This window comes from Gopherus evgoodei, chromosome 2, assembly GCF_007399415.2.
Source record: "Gopherus evgoodei ecotype Sinaloan lineage chromosome 2, rGopEvg1_v1.p, whole genome shotgun sequence".
NCBI lineage: Eukaryota > Metazoa > Chordata > Testudines > Testudinidae > Gopherus > Gopherus evgoodei.
In genome coordinates, this window is record NC_044323.1 from 187956432 (window position 1) to 187976523 (window position 20092).

The 20092-nt window shown below is 44.6% G+C and overlaps 1 protein-coding gene across 3 annotated transcripts; it reads left to right on the forward strand.

The window, feature by feature from the left end:
• The first annotated feature begins 502 nt into the window (after window positions 1-502).
• NRSN1 (neurensin 1) lies at window positions 503-10764 on the forward strand. 3 transcript variants are annotated; one of them, XM_030552534.1, is made up of 4 exons: window positions 503-644; window positions 2579-2676; window positions 7837-8034; window positions 8959-10764. In XM_030552534.1, the coding sequence occupies exons 3-4, from the start codon at window positions 7837-7839 to the stop codon at window positions 9355-9357; spliced, it is 597 nt and encodes a 198-aa protein (XP_030408394.1). In that variant the 5' UTR covers window positions 503-644; window positions 2579-2676; the 3' UTR covers window positions 9358-10764. The 3 variants fall into 3 exon arrangements, with proteins under 3 accessions (XP_030408394.1, XP_030408393.1, XP_030408395.1); XM_030552533.1 differs by having other exon boundaries at window positions 2600-2676; XM_030552535.1 differs by lacking the exon at window positions 2579-2676.
• The last annotated feature ends 9328 nt before the right edge of the window (window positions 10765-20092 follow it).

A 20092-nucleotide genomic window follows, 5' to 3' on the forward strand; every position in this document is an offset into this window, starting at 1 on the left:
ATTACCAGCGCTGGATCACCAGCGCTGGATCCTCTACACCCGAGACAAAACGGGAGTACGGCCAGCGCTGCAAATAGGGAGTTGCAGCGCTGGTGATGCCCTGCAGATGTGTACACCTTCAAAGTTGCAGCGCTGTAACTCCCTCACCAGCGCTGCAACTTTCTGATGTAGACAAGCCCAGAGTTTGTCCAGGACGGCTCCCAGCAGCAGGAGAGCAGCTCCTCTTCTCCAGGCCTGGGAAGCACCTTTAAGGGCCCTAGCCAAAGCCAGATATCTTGTCTTTAAGCCCATGATCTGTGATCCTTCTGCACGGGAGAAGGGGGGAAGCTCTGGCTCAGTGCCCCCAGTGCACCCCACCAGGGGCGGGGCTTTGCGGTTTGGGAGGCGCCGTGAACAATGGGAAAGGAACTTACAGCGCCTGTGGGGGAAGCGCGGGTGGGGGGGCGCGGGCTGGGCTGGCTCAGCCCCTGCAGCGCCCGGGAGCGGCGGCGGAGTGCGCAGGCCCAGGGCGAGCCGGGCTCGGCGGGAGGGGACAGGAGACGCGGTGTGTGAGCGCGGAGCGGCTCAGAGCCGGGATGGGAGCCGCGCGAGAGATCTGCAGCTAGCGCAGCTGCACTTGCTCAGCCGGCAGCAGGGAGGCTCAGGTAACCAGCGCCGAGCGCGGGCAGTGCTGCGGGGCCGGGGTGCGGAACGGGCGGGGCTCCTCCGTGTCCGGGGGCTGTTGGGCCGGGCTTGGGCGGACACACTTGCCCCTGGCAGTTTTGCAAGGGGGGAGGCTGAGCTGAGCCCCCCCCCCCCACTAGCCGCTGGGGAGGCGGCACGTTTCCGGGCTAGGAACTGGCGGGTCAGACAGCAGCTCCTGCCGCTGGCTGTCACAGGACGGTATTGAACTTCCAGATGAGCCCCCGAGCCCTGCCCCCAGAGACAGGGGAGCTGCAAAACGCGTCCGCGTGGTTGCCAACCCAAGCGCCGCGGCAGCCCTGCAGTGGGCAAGGGGCTGCGTTTTGGTTCCACAGCGGGGAGACCGCGCCGGCTACAGTGCAGGACAAGCCAGGCGTTTTCGTTGCATATGTTGGTCTTTGGGCGCAGACCGTATTGGGCTGGCTGGGCGAAGGGTGCGTCGGTAAATTTTACACACGCAGAGAGAGAGAGAGAGAGCGAATTAGCAGTTGCTGGGAGCCGGCTGCTTCGCTGGATGCTTTGCAAGCGCTTGACAGCAAGTCTCGGTGAGGCCGGCTCGCCTCCTGAGAGTCGCGGCTGGGTTTCAGCACCATGGAGAGCGCGCTCCAGGCAGCAGTGAAGGGCACTGAAGGCCACTTCCTCCTGCAGAGCCGAGGCGTGCAAGGAAACCAGTTGCTGTGGGGGTTGCACTGCTTCCCTCCTTGCTGGTGCCATCGGTGGAGGCACTGGGAGATTTACTGCTCTCCCTGCTCCAAAAACAAGCAGTAATTCAGGCGTCGTTTATGTTTTCTGTAGATTAGCCTGAAGAGGAAAATATGGTCTTCTCCGTTGTTGGAGGGCGTTCTGCAGCTGGAATGTGTATCAGCTGATCAAAATAAAACTAAGCCTCAGCCATCTCTGAGATTCTGCTGATACCTTAGTGAATATAATTATAGAAGGTGGAGAAAAGTAACTGAAATGTAAACAAATCTCTTTAAAGAAGGGCTAACCTGCCTTCCTGGGGCAGAGGAAGGGTAATGAGTGGGGATCCTTGATATAATTAGAATGGGGGGTTCAATTCCTTTTGCAACAGATATTCACAGAAGCTATACTATCCAGTAAGTACCTCGGACGTTTTTCTGGGGGGATGCCATTGACCTTGTTTAATAAAGAAAAAGTAAAAAATAGCCTGCGTTCCTTGTTCCTACAGGCATGTAAGTATAGGAACTTGAAATTATGATTACTTTCATTCACAGTATGGTGCATCATATTGTAGTTACTCACCAGGATAAAATAGATTTTACCTGTTGCAAGAAGCATTATTTAAAATTTGTGATGCACTAAGTGTGAGACTGTGGCATTACCATGAGCCCTTAGTAAAGAGTACTGCCTAGTTGCACTGATCTCAAAGGAGACCCGGGGTCTCAGATGGTCACAATATGGTCTTTGCTTCCCCCTTCTTGACTAAGGGAAGTAATTCATGCCATTTCTCTCCCTGGTGTAGTTTACTTCCTCCTTTATGCTGCCTTGGCTGAAGTCAGGCTCCACCCACCTGCACAGACTGGGGAATAGCAGCTGTTCAATCCCTTGAGCACAAAAGGGTGTAGCCCATGCAAGAAATTAATAGGGTGCCTTATGTCCACATTCCCCTCTGTATGGCTGTGTGACAGAGCTCACAACTGACTCCTCAACAAGAAAAGAGGCCTGTACATAAAAGGCATGATGAAAAGCCCACTAAAGTCAATGGAAAGACTCCCATTGATTTCAATGAACTTTGGATCAGGCCCAGCCTGCCTTGTTTTGGTCTCTATCCTAAGGGAACAATAGGTATGGATATTAGATTTTGTAAGCATCAAGATTATCCCATGAATTATTATCCAATATCTATGTTATTTACTCCAGAATTCACTATTTCTAGGGGGGTCTTATTTTCCTGTAGGTAAGGATTGGAAAGATGAGCCTTTAAACAGAAAGGTCAGAGTGTCTAACATCAGAAGGAGGAGGAGGACTTAAAACGTAAGAACCCATTTTAATTTGTGCTTTACATTTGCAGGGTCATGGTCATGCACGTGCATGCACAGCAACATCACAGTTCTGTTTTCTTCTGTTTTAGCATAGTTTTCAAATTCAGTTTTCTAAAAGGTAAACATTTAATACTTAAAACAATTAATTTATCATGAAGCAGTTTGAAAATTCATTGAATAGTTTCTCCTGAAATATGCTCAATGTTTCACCCATCTAGTCACAAAACTGATCACCACCCTCCTACCTCCCGCCTGCTATATCAGTGCAGTGTAGTAAAGCACAAAATAAACACAAGATAGTCTTTACCTGGGGAATAAAGTTGGTAGGGGATTGCTACACTGAAGCTGCGTGTTCTGAAGTTCTGACTGTAATTTCTCTGTATTTCTAGAGATTGATAATGATTACACTGGTCCGCTGTTATGCTGTGAAAAGTTCTAAAGATGAACAGCTGTCCCTTGGCTTTATACAAGCTCTAAGCTCAGACCAAAACACTGATATAGGGTAACAGTGTTTACTCCACTTTTGGGCAAAAGATTCCCAAGCATAGGCTTTTTAGCCCCAGATCCTTCATGGTATTTAGGCACCTCACTCCCAGTGAAGTCAATGGGAGTGAGGTGCCCAAGTACCTTTAAGGATCTGGCCCTTCATACCCACATCCACAAAAGTGAAACCTGTGCCAATACATTCAACACCCCAACACAGTAGCTGTCGTTTATATTGATCTAGTACAAATGGGCGCCTTTGAACACTCCTCCACATATTTATTGTGGACTCTTTACCTCACCTTCCTTCAGCATTCTGTTCAATAACGCTGCCTCATTCTCATATAGCAAGAGCCACATTCATGTTGCAGCTCAGAAGACAGACGACATCACTCCAAATCACCACTGGGGACTGAAAAGCTCTCCTTCTTCTGTCTAGGAACTGATAGTATCTCTACATGAAGAACCAGAGACTAGGATAGATTTGCTCACATGTAACAGCTTATTTGTTTGTGTGTTTGAGCAGTGGTTGGAGAGGAGAGAGTGAGTGTGTGTGTGTGTGGTGGGGGGCAGGGGTTATAAAGGTGTTCATGAAAGCATCCAGTAGCACTGGCTAAATTGAATCGGATGTTTATTTCTTTTCATTCTAAAAAAGATCATGATTTGATGAACTAGTTGTCACAACAGTAACACTATGCTCCACTCTTGTGACTAAAATTTTATTTTTTTGTCTGCTAACCTTCATTCTGTGATACACTTATCTACATTTTAACTCCTAAATAATCAAATGCACTATTAGCATTCTAGATTTCCACTCTAAACTTGTTTTAGTATAGAAAAAAATCTACCTATAAAATAAGTAATCCCAGTTGTGTGTTTATCATGGGTTAATCCCACAGTGAGGAATTAGACTTTACAGCATATCTCCTGATACACAGTGTGGTTAGTGCAAAATAACTATACAGTACCTTTTTTAATGTGGTGCATAGTTAATTTATGCTGATCTTTACAAATTAGTCAATCTGTGCCATATTACCTTATGTTTTCTTGAATCAACTACAGTAAATTACAGAGGAGAATGAAGATCACTAGAGATATTGGGCCAGATTCACTGATAGGCTCCAGTTCTTTGCATAATTCTGCTGATGCAAAGCAAGTATCAACCTAGCTTAACTTCCCCAGGAGACTGCTGTGCATGACCAGAGCAACACAAAGCAGCCAGATACACTAGTCAAACTGATCCATTAGGCCTCATTCTCCCTTACCACTGACCTTGTGTTGTCCTTTACATCTGTGTAAAGTGCGAGTAAAATACTTCCATTCTGATCTCACTATGCACAAGTTAAAAATGATTGTACAAGTTGCAAGTCAGCGGAGACTCACACATACAGTTTATATGAGGAGACAGTTTTGTTCTGCGAGATATGGGACTTGACTGGCAGGGCCGGCTCTAACATTTTTGCTGCCCCAAGCAAAAACAAAGAGCGCCACCCTGGCCCGGCCCCCAAGCGTCGCCCATGTCCCCACCCCACAAACATCGCGTCACCCTGCCCCCCGAGCCTCGCGTCGCCCCAGTCCCCGCCCCCAAGCATTGCGTCGCCCAAGTCCCTGCCCCCCCAGCACGGCACCACGCCTCCCAAACCCCGCCTCCCCCCAGCGCTGCCGGACCGAACCGAAATAAACCAAAAACAAACCCCGAATGCCACCCCGTCCTAAGGTGCCGCCCCAAGCACGTTCTTGGTAGGCTGGTGTCTAGAGCCGGCCCTGTTGACTGGGAGTCAGGAGATTATTTGGTATGGGAGGGTTGGCAATCTGTTTCCTGCTCTGCCAGTGATGCTCTATATTGACCTTAGTCAATCCCTTAATTTGTGTGTGTGCACACCTCATTTTTTTTTTGGCCCACCCTCAGGTGATCTCAAGACACTTTACAAACACTAATTAAGCCTCATAATAATTTGCATGTGCCTCAATTTTCCACATCTTATAACTGGAGATATGAATGCTTACTCCTCATTGCAAGGCAGTTTGAGGTATATTATAAGATATTATTGTGCCATATCTTTGAAGGAATGTATGACAGTATGAAGCTAGCTATGAAAGGGCTGTGCAGATAAGGAAGCTATGGTAATTCATACAGCCACTTTATAGACTAGTGCAGTACACAGTCAAGTGCAGAGGATTAGAGGCCAATAGGCCATGATTCCTGGGTCCATTTTGGATTCTACCATTAACTTATTCCTGCCCATCCTGGCTAATAGCCATTGCTGGATCTATCTTCCATGAATCTATCTAGCTCCCTTTTGAACGCCGTTATAGTATTAGCATTCCCAGCACCCTCTGGCAAGGAGTTCCAGAGGTTGACAGTGCGTTGCATGAAAAAATTATCCTATTTGCAGTGCCTGTCTAGTAATACTTTGCAGGTGCCCAAAAGATTTGTAAGACAACATCTTGATATCCATGCAATTCTATCACCAGAGAAAGGCATGTACCCATGTACCAGCTAATTTATTTTCTGTGTTTCAGTCTACACATTGCGGATGTGTGGTTCCCCCTTGAATCAGATTGGCAGGATAATGACCAATAATCATATAGAATTGTCTTGCTTTCTGGGGGCTGCCTCCAGCTTTATGATGTCTGATTTAAAGACATCTACCTCCCTCTCTAACTAAGGGGAGTCTCTTGTTGAAGACCATTAGGCTGGGAGTCTATGCCATCTCAACCAATCAACAGAAAGCAAATCACTCAGAAAAATGAGAGTATTATTTCTTTGGCTTGGTCTGTGAGGAAACACCCTGGGGAAGAAGAACAAGAGTCTTGAGGCTGAAGGGGGAAAAAAAGAGAATGGGAATCTTTGGAGTCCCATCCCACTCCCCACAGGGAAAGCTTCTCAAAGAAGTGCTGCTCTAAGCACTCTGAAGTCAAGGGCTGCATCTGCAGACGTCCAGATGCTTAACAGAGAGGATCTAGGAACGCTGGGTGGCAGCTTTGCAAAGCTTGTTCATCAGCACCTCCACTCTCCAGTGCAAGAGGTCGTCATGGAGTGGGCTCCAAATCTTGTTGGACAAAGAACTTCCACATGCTTGCAGGCCTCCTGGATTTGATCCGTTTGGCCTTGATATATCAGAATGCTTTGAGGCCTTTCCACAGAAATTCTTACGATATTATAGTGGCAGGAATACATTAATACCAGCGGACTAGAAAAGCTACTACTATCAGAGAAAAGTGCATAAGATTCCTCAACACTGAGCCATGAAAACAACCAGGGATGAAAGCAACCAGTGGATTACAGGCTTAGTGTCATAGCAATGCCAATTTCTGTACCTACCAAGAGCCGAATTCTGCCATTGTTTTTAATTAGCATGCTCCAGATTTTTACATAATTTCAGTGAGTGCTGCAGTATTTGTCCATCTCATTTAACACAGAGGGAGCTGGTATTCTATAGTGAGTGAAATCATGTGCATTTGGGATATTGCAGTAGTTACTGAAGGGGATGGGGCTAGAAGCCTATAAAATGCAAGAAAAGGGGGTTGGAGTGGGAGAACCTTGTTAAAACAAACAGGTTAGGTATGCTTGCATCGCACTGTTTTAAGAAGTTAGATGTGTTACTTGAAGCTGATGTTAGGTCTCACTCATACCTGTTGGTTCATATAATCCTACTAAATCCATAACAAAGGCATTATAATACTTCTAAAATACTCATCTACAGATGAATATTAAAGTGGCATACTCATTTTCAAAAGGCCTGATTGATTTCACTTACACTTATTTTACACTACTGTAACTCTGCTGAATTCAGTGGAGTTATACCTGTATACGTGAGGTCAGGGTCAGGCCCTGGATATTTAAAACAGAAAATCTTTGTTTTACTAGTACTTTATTACAATGGAAAGAATTTAGAACACTGCATTTGCTTTTCGCAGTGCGTGAAATCCTAACCCTTTTGCAGTCAGTGGGGCCAGGCTTTACCTCACAAATTTACTATCTGCATCTGGTAAATTAAAATAGGCTTGTTAGTTTGTAATAATTTTCATTTTCTGATTTGTAGATAGTAGAACAAATGTTCCATGCTTGAGGGTATTTTTATTCAGAAAAACTAATTTTAAGGCTAGTCTTCATGACCAGGTCCCCCGTGGCTATTTATGTCACAGTTATATATAATCCCACAGTTATGTCTCTGTTTTACAGGCTTAAGAAAAAACGAAGCCATCAAGAAGAGTTTGTGAATTGTTCCAAATTAGCAAATAAAGCTAGCAAGCGATGCCTAACATGACTAATAGTAATGGCATTTGTATCAGAGATCAAGGCACTCAGCCCCGCAGTCATGCAATGTCTCTTTAAATTTACATAAAATTAAATGATATTCCATCATGAATTATGGAACTGGAAACGCTACATGTAAAAAACAACTGTGTTGACTGTTCACAGATCCATCTTTAGGGTGTAATCCTGCAAGGTGTCAAGGGCTCTCAGCACCTACTGACTTCAATAGGAGTTGAGGGCCCCACACCTGCCAGGAGTGCTCAGCACTTAGCAGGATCGAGCCCTTAGTTTGGGAGTGTGGGATGGAGAGAACTCCACAGGGCTTCTTCTCTTTCTAGAGCTGATATCAAGGGATTATTTGCAGTCCATTTTGATTGAGTCTGTCTTGTGTGAAATCTCTCATTGCAGATGAGAAGGATGAGCTCATATGCGGATATCTGTAGCTCCAAGCAAGCGCAGAGCAGCACGGAGGGAAGTTATCAACGCTATGGAGTTCGATCCTATCTGCATCAATTTTATGAGGACTGCACAGCTTCAATTTGGGAGCATGAGGATGATTTTCAGATCCAGAGGTCACCTAGCAGGTGGAGCTCTGCATTCTGGAAGGTACAGCTCACCACTCTACAGAAATTATTATTTGGTACAGGCCCAGTTTTCAGTAATTACTGAGCATCCACCCTTTGAAAGTGAGGCCCTTTTAACGTATATATCCCGTTGGGCATCAAAAAATAAAACACACAAAATCAAGTCACTTTTGAAATCTTAGCTGTAATTTGTAAAAGTATAGAGAAATGACTCTCTCAACACATTCACGCATAGCTTTCACTGACATTCATAAAAGCATAGGTGGGTGTATGATCAAACTACCAGGGAAACAATAAGGGCTTGGTTTACTAAAAAGTTAGGGATCTTATGGAAATCAAGCTTTGCACTTATTATTTAAACTGGGCAGGAAATGTAACGTTATGACTTATTTCTACCACACCATCCTCTTAACCTCTGCAAGATAAAACATTTCATGGACAGAAAACAGGAGGTGGTCATATGTAATGGGTCATCAGCAGGATTTGAATCCAGGACTTTCATTGCCAAAGCTCAGACCTCCACTCCCTGTGCTAAAGAAGGAGCTTTGTCACCTAGTAGCAGTAATAGGTTAAGAACATAAGAATGCCCATACTGGGTCAGACCAATGGTCCATCTAGCCCAGTATCCTGTCTTCAGACAGTGGCCAGTGCCAGGTGTTTTACAGGGAATGAACAGAATGGGTAATCATCCAGTGATGATACATGCTTACAGCCTCTACACATGCTTATTTCTTTTTCCTGGAAACTCCCATATGTATGTTGATTTAAACAAAGATCAGGTGTAGAAACAATTCCAACATGGCAATTCATCCACATATTTGAATTCTATGAATCGGGGCTCAGAAGACAAAGTTTGTTTCTTGGTAGGATTGACAAATATTTGTATAGACAATGAAAATGTTAAATGATGAGGCCACATTCATTTTTAACCTTGTTTGTTTTCCAGGTCGGACTCATCTCTGGGGCGGTTTTTATGCTGATCGGGTTAACAGTTCTTGTCGTAGGTTTTCTTGTGCCACCGAAAATCGAAGCCCTTGAGGAAGAAGATTTTGTTGTTGTGGATAACCATGCCATTCAGTTTAACGGAGCCCTTGATATATGTAAGCTGGCAGGAGCGATCTTATTTTGTATTGGTGGGACCACAATGGCAGCATGCCTGTTGATGTCTGCTTTTGCTAAAAGCTACTCCAAAGAAGAAAAGTACCTTCAGCAAAAGTTTAAAGAGAGAATAGCAGACATAAAAGCCCATGCACACCCAGTCACAAAAGCACCAGCACCAGGAGAATCGAAAATACCTGTCACTTTGTCCAAAGTTCAAAACGTCCAACCTTTATCAGAAACCTGACATTTCTCTTTTTAATTTATACATCATTTAATTTGAAAAGGTCAGCCTTTGTGAGCATATGAATTTGTGTTTACAGTACAGCTTCAAGTACTCTGCTCTGTAAGAGGGGGACTGATTGGAAACCTTATCTAGCAGAATTTAGATGCTGGCAAATGAGGGAAGTTTAGGTGATTAGTGCTTTGAATAATGTATTTACATGTTCAAATATATGAATTGTGTAAACAAGTGTTCACCTATGTTGATCTAGGTCAACCTACCAACACAGTTACAACAACACTGGAGGGGGAGAGAAAAGATTTAACTTCTTATCAGTTTCTGTGTCATTTGAGAAAAATGGGCATTTTTATACCAATTGTATCATGGCCATCCAAAATTATACTCTGTTTAAAGTTAATGTGGTGTGTTCTTTTTTTAGCTATGGTAGTTTTTAAAACTTTTTTTTTAGACTTGGTGTTCTTTCACTTTCCAGTCCTGCTGTACATGGTGTAATATCCTGACCTCTTTATCCATGTTTGTAGTCCTGTCGTTTTCAATAGTCTCTATAAAAAGAAGAGTGTACATATACACATTCTAGGTCTCTCACACAGAAGAAACTGTGCTGCCCCGATTTTGATTAAGGCAATTCAGTGTTTCCAGATGGGAAACAAACTTAATTTTAGGCCCAAATTTGTCACCATCTTTCCTTTTTAAAATCACCAAATTTTGTTAACAACAAATGCAAAATAAGGAAAGCAAGATTATGAAACATCCTATTTTAATTAAGAAAAAGAACTCCACATTTCCCCATTGGTTGTTTGGTGTGGTGTCCCTCATCATGAGTCTTTGCCAAACATTCTTAAAACTCGTAACACACATTTGGGCCTTGGCAGGATGAGAATTAAACTATGGTTTAAAGCAGTGGTTAACAACTGGTCAATCGCGATCAACTGGTCAATCCTAGAGGATCTCCCTGTCGATCGTGATTTCCAGTGGCAGTGCAGTGTGGCTGCCTAAGGCTACTCTGCCCCCACGCCACTCCTGGAAGCAGTCACTGCAGCCCTGTGGCCCCAGGAGTGGGAGAGCAGGGGTCTCCCTCGATGTGCACTGCTCCTGCCTGCAAGCACCACTCTCTCAGCTCCCAGTAGCCGGGAGAGCTGTAGGGGATGGTGCTTGCAGAGATGGGCAGGGCACGGAGCCACATGCCCTCCACCCTCCCTATCCCAGGGGCTGCAGGAGCACATTGGCCCCTTCCGGGAGCAGCGTGGGGGCAGGGTAGGCATGGAGCCTGCCTTAGCTTTGCTGCACCCACTGCTGACTTGGAGCCACTGGAGGCAAGTGCTGCCTGGTGGGAGGCCACACCCCAACCCCCATCCCTGAGCCCCCTCCCAGAACTAGCACCCCATACCCCCTCCTGCACCCCTGCCCTCCCCTCCCAGAGCCAGCATCCTGTACCCCCTCCTGTACCCCAACACACTGCCCCATCCTGGAGCCCTCTCCCGCACCAAAACTCCCTCCTGGAGCCTGCACCCCTTCCTGCAGCCCAACACTCCCTCCTAGAGTTTGGACCCCAAACCCCTGCCCCTGGCTCAGCTCAGAGCCCTCTCTCACACTGCAAACCCCTCAGCCCCAGCCCAGAGCCCACATCCCCTCCCAAATCCCAACCCCCTGCCCCAGCCTGGTGAAAGTGAGTAAGGGTTGAGGAGAGTGAGCAACAGGGAAGGGGGGGATGGAGTGAGCAGGGTGTGGCTTTGGGGAAGGGGCATGGCCTTGGGGAAGGGGCAGAGTAGATCCCGAGTTGTCCTTAGATTCAAAAAAGTGATCTTGGGGATAAAAAGAATGGAAACCACTGGTTTAAAGTGAAATTCCTAGCCTGCTGTGTCCTGTCTCTACATAATCCCATTAGTTGATCTTAAAGTATCTATCTACAGAAAATTTAAAATGTTGTTCTATTTTTATAGATAGTAAAGTAAGCTCTCCTTAACTGGAATACATTTATCTGGCTGCTTACATGAATATTTGTCCTTTCACTAAAGAAACTTAATTTTGTTCTCATATGAGGTAGATAGCTCATCCTCTTAATCTATGGATTTAAATTAAAGATGTATAATGAATGATGTGACCTTTGTATTCTCTGACAATACATTTCACCTTATAGTTCCATTTATTTTTTGAATGGATTCAGTAAAGTTATATGAACAAGCCAAACATAAATTTTGTGGTGAGTCCTTTCAAGTAACTATTTTCCTTTCAAAACATAAAATATCAGTTTCAAAGATGAATCGCAAATGAAGTCACTTAGCTGCATAGCACAAGTGAAGCTGTTTGTGTTGATGCCCTTTGTGTATGAAGCGCATTGCCAGTTTCAATGTATAGTGTGGAAATTGGTGACAATGACATTGCATCAGATTCAGGATGGAAAACTCTGGCTATCCAGATTAAGTCTGGAGGTGGCTGTGCTCCATGCTTTGCTCATTCAAAAGTTCTGGATCTGCAAAGCCTTTCATGGACTTTGGAGGTGCAGAAACCAGAAAGAGGGTTTTGGGGGTTTTCTTTGAGTTGAAACTGGAATAATTGTTATGAATGGTGATAGAAGTAAGAAAATCGTACTTGATGATGCTAAGAAAAATTTCAGCCAGACACAGCCAGGTAGATTACCATAGCAACATATACTTGAAATGCCTAAGGACCAACGCTCTGAAAGATGGACAATGATGACACCATCACAAAGAAGAAATTACACAGACTGAAACAGAATAAAATTCTGTGTATAACTGGCAATTTATTGGCACTCACAACTTGGAGTGCAAAAGCACATAGCAACCCATGTTCAAAACAAGAGTGTAGTTCACAGGAAGGAGAGGAGAGGATGAGTGGGTAATGGGTGTGGGACACAAGAGAAGGAATCAAATGTATGTACCAGATGCGGTTTTGGGTGCCACACTTTAGGAAAGATGTGGTCAAACTGAGAAGAATCCAGAGGAGAGCAAAGATAAAATATTTAGAAAACCTGACCTATGAAGAACAGTCTGTTTATTCTTGAAAAAGACGACTGAGTCTTCATATATGTTATGCTGTAAAGAGAAGTTTAACAATTCTCCATGTCCACAAAAGGTAAGATGAGAAATAATGGGCTTAATCTGCAGCAAGGGAGATTTAAGTTAATATTAGGAAAAAAACTTTAACTATAAGGAATGTTAAGCCCTGGAATAGGCTTCCAGGGAGATTGGGGAATCTCTGTTGTTAGGTTTTTAAGAACAGGTCACAAACACCTGTCAGGGATTATCTAGGTATACTTGGTGCTGCCTCAGCACAGGGGGCTGGACTAGAAGACCTCTTGAGGTCCCGTCCAGCTGTGTGTTTCTATGATTATATAAAACAAGCAAAGACTGCAAATGTTTCATGGGGGTGGGAGGGAAGAGTTCTGATGATTGCTCCCACCTGGTTACCTCCTTTAATGCCAATCCGCTTACAGGTTTTGATGGACAGGTCTGGGTTATTTTGGATCCCGCCAACCACTCAGCAGGGTGTATCATTTTTCTTTTTTTCCTATGAAATTATTAGGCAGTACATCCACCTCCCTCACTCCTTCCTGGCAGGGTCACCAGGACAGCTTGGGCGGAAAATTCTAACTACAGAGTAATCCACACTTACTTGCCAGATATTGGAGACTTCCAAGAAATAACACAAACACATAAAACTATATTCAACACAATCATTACATTAAACAGGAGACAAATACAACATAACAGGGTGAAACACTATTTTTAGGTCACCGGTGCCCACACTGAAAATACCCGTGACTTGATGTAACAAGTGTAAAATTAGTGTCCTGTTGGTATGCATACTTTGCTGAGGCCCTTGATGACCTATAAAATTCTTCTCTGCAGTAGTTTACCCATGTGGCTGACTGGGTTCAGTACAGCCCAAAGGACTCACAAGTGGGAGGCCGTGGTAAATCCCTCCACAGGTGTAATATGCAGCAGGTTATAAAATCCTCAAACCCTTTTTCCCTGGCTTGAGGACACAGTTCAGGGAGTAAGGGGTCCCCAAAACAAATTCCCTGACTAAAAGCTGGTGCACTCACAAACTCCATGAATGATCCTCAGGTTTGAAGCTGACATGGGACTCCTCAGTCACTGCAGAAGGGCTGCTGTCTGCTGGCAGGGATCCTCCTCAGGCAGGAATCAGGCTGTGTTGGTCCCAGGATTGCCCCTCACCACAAGGAGTGAAGGCAGGGCCGGCTCTAGACACCAGCCTACCAAGCACGTGCTTGGGGTGGCACTTTTGGATGGGGCAGCATTCGGGGTTTGTTTTTGTTTTTGTTTTGTTTGTCCGGGTGGCGCTGGGGGGAGGCAGGGCTTGGGAGGCATAGCGCCATGCTGGGGGGGGTGGGGACTTGGGCAGCGCGGTGCTCAGGGGTGGGGACTGGGGCGACGTGATGATCGGGGGGCGGGGCGGCGCTCTTTGTTTTTGCTTGGGGTGGCAAAAATGTTAGAGCCGGCCCTGAGTGCAGGGCTCAAGTGTAGGTTATACAACTACACTAACATCCAAACTGTACCCTCCTAGCCCAGCCTCTAGTCACACACTCAGCAGGCAGCTTCCCTGGACTAGCAGAGCTGACTGTGTGCTAACTAGGGGAGCTGGAGGGCGAACCCAGCCTGGCTCGGGAAGTTTCCCAGCAAACACTACAAATTGGGAATCATCAGTGGGGACGGAAAAACCCAGCGGAGGGATCTGCTGTCAGGTCCCTAGAAGCCAGTTCTCAGAGGGAACCCTGCCTGCAGGCCTGGGACTCATCAGCTCCCCACACAGCCAGTCCCGCCCTTGCCCTGGCTGGCTCCAGACTCCCAAAATGGCTTCTCCCTGGGAGGGCCTGTCACTCCCTATTGGTTGCCGGGCAGACTCTGAGTCTGCCTTGGCTCCCCCTCCCTTCTCCCTGAGCTGTCAGCAAACAAGAGTCCCAAGAATCTGTGTCATCTTCTTGGGGGTTACACTCATATGGTGTGTGATAAACACCACCAAAACACATCAATCACAGTTGCTTGTTCTTTATTCTATGCATTATAGCCAAGAGGTAGAACAGCAGCATAAGTCTTTATCTAGCTCTTTTCATGTCAGAAGGAGGCTTGTTTACTATCCCTTCACTGCTGTCGGGTTGTTAGTGTATAGGCAGCAGGGAGACAGGACACTAACTTTTTCAATGTGAAGTTTAATTAAAGATTGTGAATAGTGAAAATGTGACATTTCAGGTCTTACAGTATAGCTCACTACAGGAGATTAAAATGATGGTTCTAATATCTATTAGCTACTCCTATCTCTCCACTAACCTTTTGTGATTACACTTGAGATCAGAATGAAAATCCAACTTTCAAATGAATTATAGCTTTTCCCACAATGGCTGCATGGACACAGAATGTTCTTAAACATGCACTTTTATCATCTAACATTTTTGAATGGGAGGAGAGGTGATCAGCAGGCAATGAGCTCCGTTCAAGATGGGTTAGTACAGACACTGAGCATTCTACCATATTTCCCAGACACCTTCTTGGGTTAATATGTTTTGACACTGTAAGGATGAGTCACTGCAGCAGCCATATCTTAGGAAGAAGCAGGCCTTACAGATGTTACTGAAGCCTGCCATGCTGAGAAGCATGATTGGAACCCAGGAGCTGCAGGACATTGAAGGGTGAAGTGGGTAACACTGCCTCTAGCTAAGGTTGAAGACTTTCCACGGTAAGACCTTGTTTTCAGTCACTTAAAACTTTGCCAAAATTAAAAACTGTTCAAGCAGAAATTTTCCATGACACGTGCTTGCCTCAGGTGGATTTTTTTGGAAAGTTTCAGCAAAAACAGTTCTGTCATTTCCAAGAACCAGTTTAGGGCATTACATTTTGCTTCTGTTAAATAATTCTTACAGTCATTTCATTGTGGAGCTCTAAGTCTTTCCATACTTGACTTTGGTAAAGGGATAGCACTGGCTCTAGGGATGTACTGTTTGCCATCCTTGAGAAAAATCTGCCTATACATGGCCAAGTTAAAAGCCTCAATAAAGCTCAGTTCACACATTCTCAGTAGAGGATGGTTAGATTTTGGCAGCTAAATTCTCTGAATTTCACATCTGCACTGAGCAGGTTCCATCCCTGTCATAAACAGATAGCTAAGGGTTAATGTCTCTTTCACCTGAAAAAAAAAGTAACCTGAAGCAGCAACAGAGGACCAATCAGGAAACAGGATTTTTTCAACTCTGGGTGGAGGGAAGTTTGTGTGTGAGTCCTTTGTTCTGGGGTCTTCTGTTTGCCACTCTCTCAGCTTTGAGAAGTGATTTCTGTTCCCTGCTTTCTAATCTTCTGTTTCCAAGTTGTGAGTACAGAGATCATAAAAACAATAAGGGTTATTGTTTTTCTTTTGTATTTACATGTCTATAGTGGCTGGAGTGCTTTGATTTGTATTCTTTTTGAATAAGGCTGTTTATTCATATTTCTTTTAAGCAATTGACCCTGTATTTGTCACCTTGATACAGAGAGACCATTTTTATGTATTTTTTTTCTTTTTATATAAAGCTTTCTTTTTAAGACCTGTTGGAGTTTTTCTTTAGTGGAGAACTCTAGGAATTGAGTCTGTGCTCACCAGGGAATTGGTGGGAGGAAGAAGTCAGGGGGAAATCTGTGTGTGTTAGATTTACTAGCCTGACTTTGCATTCCCTCTGGGTGAGAGGGGAAGAGAGATTAGCTCTTGGTAATTCTGTTCTCCAGGCTGGGAATGGGGAGGGTGGAGTCCCTCTGTTTAGGTTCATGGAGTTTGCTTCTGTGTATCTCTCCAGGAACACCTGGAGGGGGGAAGGGAAAAGGTTTATTTCCCTTTGTTGTGAGACTCAAGCGATTTGGGTCTTGGGGTCCCCACGGAAGGTTTGGGGGGACCAGAGTGCCCCAAAACACTCTAATTTTTTGGGTGGTGGCAGCTTTACCAGGTCCAAGCTGGTAACTAAGCTTGGAGGTTTTCATGCTAACCCCCATATTTTGGATGCTAAGGTCCAAATCTGGGATTAGGTTTTGACAATCCCTCACTGCTCTTATGTGCTGACCAGCTGACCAGCCTGCACATGCGCCATATCCACAGAGCAGCTGAGCAGGCTGCAGGAGCTGCAATTGCTCTTTCCTGGCAGCCTGCAGTGGCTCCAAGCACTGGAATGGGGACAGATAAATAGTCAGTCCTGTGCTCTGAATGCTTCCTCTGCTGGCATCCAGGTAGTGTGACAGGAAAAGAGGAAACAGCATGACTAATACAGAGGGTTGAGGAGCACAGGACATTGAGGAATGGTTCAGAGGGGTAGGCTGATAGTGATAGGAGCTGTGCAGGGGGGTAGAAATAGGAAAAAAGACAGAATGGACAGGAGCTCTGGCAGGGAACAGGAGAAAAGAGGGACAGGTTATGAGAGCAGGGGCAGAATGGTCTAGAACCACTAGAGCACACTCACTTCCAAAACCTGGCATTAGGCTATGTCTACACTATGGAGCCTATACAGGCATAGCCATGCTAGCCCAGCCCCCTAGTGTAGATGCAGCCTATACCTACAGGAACACCACCTCCCCCAAACAATCTTAGCCGCGTTGACTGAAGCCCTCATCCATCAACATAGCTGTCTCAACAATGAGGGCTCTGTAGGTATAGCTATATAGGTCAGAGATGGGTTTTTTCTATGACCCTGAGCCACATAGCTATGCCAATAGAACTTTTAAGTGTAATCCATGTTTTAAACACAAGATTCCAGAGTCTCAACACTCCATGCTAACAGGCAAAGAGTTGTGAAACGAGCATTTCTTCCCTCCACTGTGATTAGTCCACATGGGGATAATGGCTACCACTTGAGCTAGGGATCTAATCCAAATTCCATCCATAAGTCCCACAGCAAATGAAGGATCCCAAATAGCTAAACACAGTTCTCACTCCTCTCCATGCTACCACTACTTCCTCGAGCTCTACAGTCCCCATCATGAACTCCATTGATGTTTGACACTGCCCCTCTTCTGCCCAAGTATGGGCCTTGGATTCAGCCTTCCTGGGTCCATGGAACACTTCCCAGCCCAAGAACTGGATAACATCACGTTCACAAGTACAATGGAATATCTACAACGCAGGTAAAGGCCATCTTAAAAGCAGAAATATTCCCTGCCCTTCCTGCTCCCCACCCAATTGCCTTCTATCAAATTCTTATGCATATTTGACTATTTTCATTTTTTATTCTATCCTTCTTAGAGTTAGAATTACAAGACTTCCTTTACTATAAGTGTACTCATGCTGCAATCTGCATGGAGGAAATCAAATTTTGCAGTTTGATTGGTTGCTTTTATTGTGTTCATTTGGATGAACACACACATGATGGTTGGGCCTGTTTTCCCTACTGCATCACACAGTGACTTCACTGCAGCATCTGTATTTTCTCCCTGCAGGCTCTATTGACCCCTTTATCTGCCTTTCATTCCCACTGTTGTGACTCACTGGCTAAAGACAGGGGGAAAAAATGCCCTCATCCTCATCTGAATGTCAGCAGATTCATTGAGAATTTATGGTGCAGCCCCAACATGACATTTTTAATTGTGCATTTGCAAACAAATGGCTATTCGTGGAAATAGGAGTGATAAGAGATCAAGAGGATAGACCCTACATTTCATGACTGTTTGGCCTAAGAAGCTGCAGAAAGGCAGCAGTGTATGAACAAGGGGGAGGAACTTTATCCTGGGTAATGTAAAGGAGAGAAAGCCTATAGCAAATTTCAAGAATCTAAGCTGTAAGTATTTTAAGAGCTCTTCTTTATCAGTGGGCTAATAGCCAAAGCAGCGATTTTAATAAAATGAAGGTACTAGGGTGTAGGGCCACTCAGTGTTAGCAAGTCACTCTGACATTATACACAAGGATGCCAGATAAAACTTACCATCTCGCAGTCAGTTACATCGACTATGATAGAATATGATGCCCTTGATCTCCAGGGACAGGGCTTGAAGGCGCTCTCTACTCCTCCCACTTCATTAGCAGCTAAGAGCCATGGCACATTTACAGAGTACATCCTCTTCAGAGGTTCTTTAGAAGGCCACATACTGCTTGAGATAATTATGTTTTGGGTTCTGCCAGTTTGCTCTTGTGGTACAGCTTGTCTCTTGGTGACATTGATACAAATGGGAATGTACTGTGTGTGCCTATGGTAATCTCACATTTCAGACATTTGAAACTACTAGTGTTTCTTATGGGTCTCTCAGATGCCTGTGTAAACAGCCATCTGTGTCTTCATTTTCAGGTTTGATTTGGGAGAGAGATTAGTATATTAATCTAATATTATACTGAGGCCCAGTTTAGCTGTCAGGTAATTTATAAGGAGATGTTCTTTTCCAAATGAACTCAACACCAATTTATTTGTATTTGTAACATAAATGCAATGAGAGAATCAAATATAAGGAAAAAAACTGCTGCAAATATTGCAAATTTTTAAATGGCCCTTAAGGTCTTTCCATAACAAACATTTTATTACACTGGTGGATTTTTTGCAAATAAGGAGGGAATATTTTATTTAAACACTGCCTATGAGTTAGCCAAAATATTTGAGATATGTTACTCTAAGAATTAGATTCTAGATTAGATGCTTCCAGCCTGATATCACCTGGAGCATCTATTCTGATGGAAAGGGGCCAGGTTGGAATTGGAGTGTTTGCCTATGGAACTCCTTTGGAAGCTACTGCTCCTACTCACAATGTCTTTTTCGGGAGCTCCAAGTTCCCTGCTTGAACTTCTGTGACCCCACAGATTTTGACCTTCTTTTAAGAAGTTTCATGGATAGTGGAGCAGAACTAGTTGCAGCTGCTATGAAACCCAAGGTCAGCACAGTGGAAGCTAAAAGAGAGGTGCTAGCTGACAGCCAGAGGAGGCCAGATGTAGGCTTTTTAAATAAGCCAGACATTTCAGTCTAGTGGCCATGGACAATGGAGTGCACATGTTTGAGAGCTGAGTTCTTTCTACTTAACTAGTTTTGCTGGCACTTGCCCTGGGACCACGTATTCTCACTTAGAACAAATGCAAAAGAAGAATTTCTTCATGAAGGTGAAGTTTTCTCGGCTGGCCCTCAGACAGCTATTGCTCAGCAAGGGCTGGTGAAAGTGCTGCTTTCCCTTCTCTCCTTTTGGTGAGGCGTTCCTCCTGAGGCTGGAGGTGAGCAAGTGTTAAACACTTTGTTTGCTGCCAAGGTGAATGTCCCTTGGGTTCTAAATAATGCAGGGCTCGCCAGTATCTCCAAGAAGCACATATTGGCAGAGTCAGAACCTATCACATTACAGATTTGATTTTGTTCCACATGCTGGAACACCAGACAGTGGTGTTGGAACCAGGTCCTCTGACTAGGTCATAGTCATTTAACATGGGTTTGTCTGTTTTTTTAAATTACTTGCTCTTATACACGAAAAAAAGTGTTTATTAACCTTATTTTTTTTGAAGTGTAGTGAGCGTTGTTTTAGTATCCTGTCCTGATCTACCCTAGTACATTTTCTACACACAGGTGAAAGTATTAAATTCCAACACTTTTTATTTCAACAAAGGGGAATTGTTTCTGAAAGAATAATGCTTATTTTCACATGTGAAACTGAAGTGCTCTTATACTGCATATTATGTAGCTTTGGAGACCTGCATAAAATCCCCCTATGCTATAAAGAGTTGAAAGTCATGCCATGTGTCTTAGGAAATGTAATTGTTTTTAGAATTTTGAAAGCCTTTGGCT